The sequence below is a fragment of the Erigeron canadensis genome, chromosome 4 (genome assembly GCF_010389155.1).
Source record: "Erigeron canadensis isolate Cc75 chromosome 4, C_canadensis_v1, whole genome shotgun sequence".
NCBI classification, from domain to species: Eukaryota; Viridiplantae; Streptophyta; class Magnoliopsida; order Asterales; family Asteraceae; genus Erigeron; species Erigeron canadensis.
Window position 1 is genome coordinate 17,187,778 of NC_057764.1, and position 9,598 is coordinate 17,197,375.

The following is a 9,598-nucleotide window of genomic DNA, read 5'->3' on the forward strand; positions in this document are numbered from 1 at the left end:
CTTTATACATCCTTACAAATCTTTATACATCCTTACAAATCCTTCATATCTTATAATTTTATCTCCAACCATACAAATATCCTTAAATATCCTTTTACTTTTAACTAAAAACAAATATATACTAGCAAGGACAAGTAAAGACATGCCTTTAGGTAATACATCCTTCAAAAAATCCTTAGTTTAAGAAAACTTAAAGGCAAATAATATCCAATGGCACCTAACCCAAGGATAACCCATTGGAGATAGCCTAATGAGCAAATTATAAAGGGCCATTTTGGTCATTTAAAAGAAAACAACTAAAAAAGCAGCCGACTATTCAATTTCAATCTCAATAAATAAAAATAAGCAGTAATTATTTATTCCCAATTTCTTGCTGTGTTTTTTCTGTCGAGACGTAGGAAATCTAAAAGATGGTTTGCGACAAGTGTAAGTATTTTTCTTCTTCTTCTTCTTCTTCTTCTTCAATCTTTTATCCCAGTGTTTGTTTGCTATGATTTTCTTGTATCTATTATATAGATATGGATATATTTAATACTTTCAATTCAAATTGATATTAATAATTAGGTCTTTTTAGGGTTCTATAGAATATAATAAATATATAATAAAGGAATAATAATGATTTGTGGCAGGTGAGAAGAAATTATCGAAAGTAATAGTTCCTGATAAATGGAAAGAAGGAGCAAGTAACACTACTGAAAATGGTGGCCGTAAAATCAATGAAAACAAACTTCTTTCCAAGAAAAACAGGTAAATATTATATCCCCCATTCTCATACATTATTAGTTTATATTTTTTTTATATTAATAATCACTTGATTTTAGTCCTGTGTATAAAAAATCGGTTAGGGATGATTTTTCTTTTTGAACGGTAGATGTTAGTTGTTAGTTTTCCCCATGCGCCTATCCTTGGATTTGAATCTAGGGCCTTGAGAGAGGCAAAACCTTCCACCCGCCTCCGACGACAACTAGATTAAGAACTTGGGTATGCAGGTAATATTGTAGAGATAGATAAGAGCGGAACTACGTGGTGCCAAGGTGTGTTCATGAGCCTAATTTTTAGATCTTGACACACCTTAATTATTAGTGAAAAGTGAAAACTCATTTTCTATGGTGGAATGGTTTACGAAGGACATGTGGTGGAATCATGGGCCTATGTATATGAAATTAAGCATTGGTCATTTGGGCAGAAACCTTTTCTTTTATAATTTAAAGTTAACTAGCGACTTCAACAATGTCTAGAATAGTTTTTTCCCTTGCAACTTAGATTGTTAATTATGTTACCTTTTTTAAGTTTCTCGAATGTCAAGATAATAAGAGTTACATTATTGTTTCTTTTATAGCTCTATATGTCATAGTTTTCATTTTATGGCTTTTTAGTGTCGGAGTCTATAAGACATATAAAATGGCTGGTAAAATGTATTGATTGATTTGATGTTGACTGGATGGACCCAACCCATCTATTGAACCTATCTAGCATCTCATCATGTAATTTGGACGTATGCTAATTTGATTGCTAGATCCGCCATTGAGGAATCATTAAGTGAGGACATGTCATACTTCCACTGTCATAGCAGGATGCATATCCAGCTCTTAATAGCCAGATGTACATGCCAGATGCACATATGGGCCTTCATAGCCGATGCAGTCATGTACTTTAGGGTCTCATTACTGGATTCAGTATTTATAGTCGGATTTACATCCGGATAGTTTTATAAAACATAAAATCTTTAGTGGGTTTTGGTGCACTTATAGCCTAACATCTAAGAGATTGATTGTTTTAGAGCATCTGTATTCATTTATCTTCATAGGCGGCTAAGTTACCTTTTTAGGTACGTACACACCTAGGCCATTCACCCATAGAAGTGACTAGGGCGCAATACGCTCTTTCATACCACTCCAAGATTTATAGATTCACTCTCTGAGGTACTACTTAGATTTAGTAAATATAGACTCTTAAGAGTTCAGGTTAATGTGCACTCGCTTTGATATTCATTTTTTGGTTAACTCAAACCACCTTATGATCAAAACACTCTTACTCGCACTGGGAATACATGGTTGGGTCCTCTTTTTGTTAAATAGTTCCTAAATTGCACAACTTATAAGCAATCAATATCATCGCGAAAAGTTATGGCCGCGTGGAGTAAGGAATTAGTTCTATAGCTGTTTAGAAGTTTGAATTATTGTTGTAGTTATCATGCCAAAAGTAGTGAAAAGGGATGTAGTTGATTCAAAGATGATTAGTGATTCTACAGGGGAGAAACTGGATACACATGAATCTGGTAGACTAGTGCATGCAGGTTGCTTTAATTTCATGTCTTTGAGTTTAAATAATTATATCGTAACAGTTAGGACTTCATTTATGTTTAATTATCGAAGATACTTAGATCTTGACAGTTAGGACTTTATTAATGTTTTACTATTGAAAATACTAGTTTTGTCAGTATCTTTCCATGAGAAACCTGTTCTTAATTTGTATATTGATGTTTGTTTTTTTTGATATCCCACACAATCACCCCACATACAAATGGATTGTTGTCTGGACTCTAGTCCATTTCCATAAAGTGCAGTTATGGTCACATTAATGTTTGTTGGATTAGCAACACTACTGATAAGACCATTGTGCAGTTAGGATGTAAACCAGTATAGATCTAGAGGCTTAGTGAACATATGTGTAAGTTTATTGTCTAATGTAGTCAATTTTGGTGGTATACCAGTGGTATACCGGTGGTATTTCAGTTTTCGGTCCTCCACTGGTATACCGGTATAGATTTTTGTCCAAAATTTCGGTACCGAGATTTTCGGTGAAATTTACCGAAATCTCACCGAAATCGGTCAAATTTTGATGGTATTTCAGTGGTATACTAGTTTTTCAGATTTTTTTAATTTTTTTATTAAAATATTTTTTCCAAACTAAAAAACAACATAAGAAACAGTAAAATTTTGAAGTATTAACACTAATCTATCGAAGATTGACACTTTTAAGCTTGAATTTGATATTTAGATTGAGTATTTACTTAATATAATTCCTATTTGTGTGTATAATTGCAATCTGTTTGGTATATATATAATTATGTATAATATTTTTCATAATATTAAGATCACCGAAATACCACCGAAATACCACTGAAGTAACCGATATTTCAAATACCAGTGCTTGACCGAAACACCGAAATTTTGGTCCTTAACTACTTAGTTTATTGTGTTAATATTGTAAATATAATATATTTCAGATATCAGAGATCCGGAGAAAGTTTATGATATAAAAATCAGAAAAGGAGTTAACTTTTTTTTTTTTTTGAACGGCCAACAAATAATTTTATTACTAACTAGCAAGTTGCTAGAACTATCCAAGTACAACATATATAGCAATTCTTATAAGAAATAACCATCCATGACACGATAATTGATCTCCTAATATAGCACTTCTTAAAAGACACAATAAACATCCCTAAGGTAATCCCAAATAGTTGAGTTTATATTAATCTACTTCACCCGCCAGAGAGAATAAGTTCTTCTATATGCGACTTGGTTGGATTTTACTTGGTTGGATTTTATTGCAATTTAAATTGCTTAATGTATGGTTATCTCGTATTTTTGTGTCAGTATTTGCATACTAATATATAGTGTTCGTCTCTAGATGGTCTCCATTAGGAACAACCAAGTGCATCATCTGCAAGCAGCAAGTACACCAAAATGGCAAGTACTGCCATACATGTGCTTACTCAAAAGGTAGACTACAATCCCTAATTTACATCTATTTACTGAAAAATTTGGCTTATATAATATTTTTAAATTGTCAAATGGGTAAATCCAAGAGATTTAACTAGTGGGAAAACTGGCCAGATGAGGTGAGCAGGTCAAACAGGTTGAAAGTCATATGAAATTTCCTCAAATCATAGAACCTTTTACGTGACTTGGATGGAAAAGGTTTCGGTCCATTATTGCTAGAATATACTCTATATAGATTTCTAATCGTATGTAACACTTTCATTATTTGCGCCATCTTAAAAATGAAGTGTTTGAGGGTTGTCCCAAGCGGATATGTTTTGTTATATCCTATATAGTTGAATGATTTTACTTAAACGCATTATGACTGGTTACTCAACATGTGTGACCCGCTCATTTTGCCACCTGTCTCGGTTTCCATCCCTCATCTTTCAAGTTCTTTATAACATGTTTCTCTTAACGAATTTTTGCATGCAGGGGTTTGTGCAATGTGTGGTAAACAAGTACTCGACACCAAGTACTACAAGCAAAGCAATGTGTAATAAACGAAAACCATGGTAACGGCAGACTCTATGTTGCTGTTTCTTATGAGGTTCGATCCTTTGTTTTAGCTGATTTAGTCTTCCTCTATGACCCGTTTCGATTGTAATGTTGACCTACATATTACAACCTTCTTCATGTCTATATTGTTTAATGCTGATTATGAGAGAGCTATATCAGCAATGAATTCACTTTAATGTTCCAATCTGTGATATATTGCATGTTTAAATACTGCACAGAAAGATGCTTTCTCTCAATCTGTTAAAGCCTATGCCATTAGATTGGCTAAATGGACAGGTCTAGTCGTTTGGGTAACGCATTAAAACGGGAAATCTGGTCTGCTCAAGTCCTAAAGTTTGGTAAGTAATTAGTGTATCAAGTATGATTACAAAATTTGTATTCTGTACTATTGAACAACGATTTCATTTTTTGAGTAAAAAGAGATAAATGGTGAAGGTTTTATAAAATAAAGTGACACTTTGGATGACTTTTAAGTTTTAAGCCGTTTGACCCTCTTTTCTTAAAAGCCCTTTCTTGTATTTACCCATTTTATATAATTTAACTTCAATCGACCCAGCCATATATGAATAAGCTGAACTTGCCTCTTTTATTTTACACTATGTTGAATAGTAACCTAAGTAGTCAAGGACACAAATTTCGGTGTTTCGGTCACGGACTGATATACGAAATATCGTTTTTTTCGGTAATTCTAATTATATATATATATACATATATATATATATATATATATGAGAAAGATAAAATGAGTCCACCTAAAAAAAGTCCAAAAAAAGTCCATGTAACTTACACATGTGTAAGTTAACTCCGACCACAACCATGATCATCTCCGACTACCACCATGATTTTCCGGCCACCGCGTCGCTGGAAAATCATGTGTAAGTTAACTTAACTTACACATGATACTTACACATGATTTTTCGGTGGGCCCGTCGCCGGAAAGTCTTAGTGTTTTTACAAAAAAGTCTTGTATATCGTAGAAGATAATGATGGTGGTGTGTAAGTTACGAAAATCAATGGACTTTTTTTTGGACTTTTTTAGGTGGACTCATTTTATCTTACCCATATATAGTGAAAAGTTATTTTGAGAACCTTTTTTTTGCGAGAACCTTTGAGAACTTTTCAAATCAAGCCCAACCAATGATTATTCTTTACATGAAAATTGTTTTTTGATTGTTATCTGAATAACTTATGTGTAATTTTGAAGTTTATAATTGTGTGGAGGCATGGATTATCATCCGTTATACAATTATGTGGAGATTTGGATTCTTGATCACATGTGCACGAATATTGCTATGATTATATGTGATCGACTTGCATACATGTGATCATAGCAATATTCGTGCACATGTGATCAAGAATCCAAATCTCCACATAATTGTATAACGGATGATAATCCATGCTCCATACAATTATAAACTTCAAAATTACACATAAGTTATTCAGGAAACAATTTTCATGTAAAGAATAATCATCGGTTGGGTTTGATTTGAAAAGTTTTCAAAGGTTCTCGCAAAAAATAGGGTTCTCAAAATAACTTTACCCTATATATTTATATATATACATAAATAAGAGTAAAAGATAAAACCTAGAAGTGCTGAAACAGAATTCACCGAAATTTCGGAAATTTCGGTGGTACTTCGGTCAAATTTTGGTCAAAACCACCGAAAATTTCGGAAACGATATCTTAACCGAAATTCAATACCGAAATTATGTCCCACCACTGAATTTCACCGAAATTGATAACATAGATAGTAACATTGTTCATGTTTATTGCATCATAAGCATGTAACCTTTTAGTTCAAACCCAAGTCTTTTAGCTTCACTTGTCTTAGGCTTTTCTTATTTGTTCTTTTGCTAATTGTGTTCTCCAACTTTAGTCTGACGGATACGTTAGTTTTGAGTGTACAGTATAACAAACTCAAACTGGGTAATTTCTCAATTGTCATCTCATTTTTTTGTTTGTTTGTCAAGCTGGACAACGTTTGGGACCTTTAATTCTTCCATCTTTGGTGTTTATAGTTGCCTTCGCTAAATACAACTAGAATCTTTTTATCTTCTATTATAATGATCCGTATTCTACTCTCGCTTTCATTTGTGGGTGAAAATACATCTACGGTTGAACCAGAACACAGTGGAAAAGAAAATGTGTGCGAAAGGCATGCCAACACAAAAAGTAAAAATATTCATGTACATTATAAGCAAAGAGATGCTTCCTGTTGCATACTTTAAACAGGGAAGAGAAGAAACAAAGATTGCCATGTTCTGAACAATACATACAGTTTAGGAACATTAGCAAATTATTTTCAATATTTTACAATCACTAATTTCAACACAATTGGCTGACACTATATAAAAATGGATAATAAAAAAAGAGGGGATGATTTCAGCAGATGATGAAAGATTTTAAGCAACAAGATGCACTCATCACTGTCACTATTTAGAAACCATGTATCTTGATGTGTTCTTTCTTTACAATTCCAGCCTGCAAAAACACAAGAATTACAGTATATACTAAGAAATTAACAAAATTTCATCTTGTGAATGATCATTACTTGAACTAGGAAAGTTGATACGTTCTTCCTTTGATCACCTTGTAGTTGGATAACCTGTAATCCGATCATAATTAGTCGAGCACAAGCCGAAAAATTTTCGTGAGTACGTGTCTAAGGCCTTTAAAACTATTTTTGTTCAAAAATTTAGGTTATTTGGTACAAATACAAATCGGGCATGTTTTGACCCATGTTCTAATGTTTCCAGTTTGCCACTTGTATGTAGATTTTTAAGGTAAGTTGGTAAGGAATTTATGTTTACCTTGCCAAGTTCAGGGTCTTGAACAACGGTACCATTGCAGCAAAACTCCTTCTTAAGGTCTTTGAGTATCTTGTTATAGCTAAACTCTTTCTTCAACCCTTGAACAGTTGTCAGGCTTTTCCTACCATTCCGTTGTTGTATACGTATATGAACGTATTCCTTTGACCCGGCACCTGAATTCTCAGCATTTGCCTCAGCGAATGGATCTTTCACCCAAAACATAAATGTCACTAAATCTCAAACCCCATCAACAAAAACATATATACCAACAAAAATGACAAATTGAATGCCAATACTCAAATTCAAAATTCATTAGCTCGGTTAAACTCACCGAAGGCAGTTGGAATCTGGATGTCGACTTCTGACATGAAATTTGAGTGCTTGAATTGGAGGTAACAAACAAGCTAGCTAAAAAAATATGCTTTGTTGCGACAAGACGGAAACAGAAGCTAGAATGCCATCAATGTCAAATAGCAAGAATTAGTCATTTTAAATGTAAATTGAGATTAATCTAAATAATGACATTATCAATACTGAAACAGAAGCTAGAATGCCATGCATATCAAATAGCAAGAATTAGTCATTTCAAATGTTGTAGGAAGATACTTTAAATCAAATTTTAACTTCAAGCTAGATTACCTGTTTATGACATTATCAAGAATACTTTTGACATCGGATAAGCCAAAACAATCAAGAAAGCATTAATATCTAATATGAATGTTATATACAAAACATTTTTGTGGAATGCGGTATGAAATTCTCGCTAACATATCTCTAGCATGCATAACAAAGAGGTAACGATCGCAATGAACAAACAGACAATCGCAACCAAAATCGTTGATTAAAGTATCCAAAATCCCATGGGCGAATGCATAAATAAAACGTGATGTAATAGGTGAAATGGTACCTGTTCGGAAGAAAGAGTCGGCAATCGGAGATGTTGGAATTGATTGTAAGGAGATGGTATTATATGAAAATGTTAAATAACTGAATGGTTAAAGACTCCTCTTTTATATGCGCCACTGAAATTATTGAAAAGTCAAAGTTAATAAAGGTCGTTCAACTATATATTCGGATTTGTATACTAACAAATTCGTATTAAAAACTAAAAAGCGTTCCATATATGCAAAGCATGTAATCTTACTTTAATTTAACTAGCATAGAACTTGTACAATGCGACCGTGGTCGTCGCAGTGACGGTGTGGCGTTTGGTGATTGTTGGTTGCAGAGGCGGTGTCGAGTGGTGTGAATTATTGATGTAAAAATATTTGATGTTGGAACCACGTTAAATGTGACCGTCACTGATCGTTTATCATTCGTGATATGATAATTGACGATAACTGAAATCCCTATGTCTTATAAATATACAATGGGCGTATTTACTCTTAAAGACATTATAGGGTTTCCAATTAGATGATTGTAACTATAGGGACTTATATTGCACATACTAAACACTAGGGGCTAAAGTTGTAAATGTTTTCTTTATAAATAGAGAGCCATGTACAACCATTTTCTAATCTAATCGCTTACACCTTATTTTGTGTGTGTGTGTGCTCTCTCCCTCTCTAATTTTCGGTTCTAATATCAACCGAATCTCAATCCCATCATCAATCAATCATCTCATTTTGGGAACCCGTCACAACTAGCAAATATGCTTTATCATCTTACAGGTTCCTTAGGATCAACGGGTATGTTTTCAATCATGTTTTCATTATATTATTCAATACGAATTATAATTATTCCAACATGTGGTATCATGAGCCATTGGTTCATTTGATCTATAGATTTGTATTGGTTTTTTGTTCTATAAATTGTTTGGAACATAAATCAAAAATATGATTTTAAGGAGTAAAAAAAAACCTATTATTTTGTTCCATAATTTTTTCGGAAATATATTTGGAACAAAATTCTATGTTACTTTTTTTTTTCGGAAATAAATATTATGGAACAAATAACTTCTTGAACATGTTTTTTGTGTTCATAGTAAAATTCATCTAATCTATTGAGTTTGATTCTAAATGTCATAATTTTCGAGCCAAAAAAAAAACTTGTTTTGTTTGGTTAAGTTCGACCATAATAGGTTGAGTTCGATCATAATAGGTTAAGTTCAACCATTCTTTTGTTGAGTTCAACTTCATTTTAGTCGAGTTCAACCTCCATAACGAATTCGATTATAACATTGTTGAGTTCGACCTTACTTTAAGTTAAAATACGACCTTAAAACACACAACTAGTTTGGATCGATTTTGGTATATACTTTAAGGTTGAGTTCGACCACCTTATTTGAAGGTCAAGTTAGACCTCTGGTGGTCGAGATCGACCACCTCACATGGTCGAGTTCGACCTCACCTAAGGTTGAGTTCGACCAAAATAAGGTTGAGTTCGACCACCTAAGATTGAGTTCGACCACCTAAGGTTGAGTTCGACCACCTAAGGTTGAGTTCGACTATCCAAGATTGAGTTCGACCATTACATGTCACGTTCGAGCATAATAGGTCGAG

General features: G+C 33.3%; 2 protein-coding genes across 2 annotated transcripts; one reads left to right on the forward strand and one right to left on the reverse strand.

Annotated features, from left to right (window-relative positions):
* The first annotated feature begins 325 nt into the window (after positions 1-325).
* Positions 326-4,470, forward strand: LOC122597780 (cysteine-rich PDZ-binding protein). Its single transcript, XM_043770348.1, has 4 exons — positions 326-426; positions 630-747; positions 3,637-3,728; positions 4,203-4,470. The coding sequence occupies exons 1-4, from the start codon at positions 411-413 to the stop codon at positions 4,265-4,267; spliced, it is 291 nt and encodes a 96-aa protein (XP_043626283.1). The 5' UTR covers positions 326-410; the 3' UTR covers positions 4,268-4,470.
* Positions 4,471-6,510: 2,040 nt separating this feature from the next.
* LOC122598127 (protein translation factor SUI1 homolog) lies at positions 6,511-8,065 on the reverse strand. Its single transcript, XM_043770726.1, has 5 exons — positions 8,005-8,065; positions 7,429-7,546; positions 7,098-7,303; positions 6,839-6,892; positions 6,511-6,768 (listed from the first exon to the last, which is right to left on the reverse strand). The coding sequence occupies exons 2-5, from the start codon at positions 7,463-7,465 to the stop codon at positions 6,724-6,726; spliced, it is 342 nt and encodes a 113-aa protein (XP_043626661.1). The 5' UTR covers positions 7,466-7,546; positions 8,005-8,065; the 3' UTR covers positions 6,511-6,723.
* Between the last annotated feature and the right edge of the window lie 1,533 nt (positions 8,066-9,598).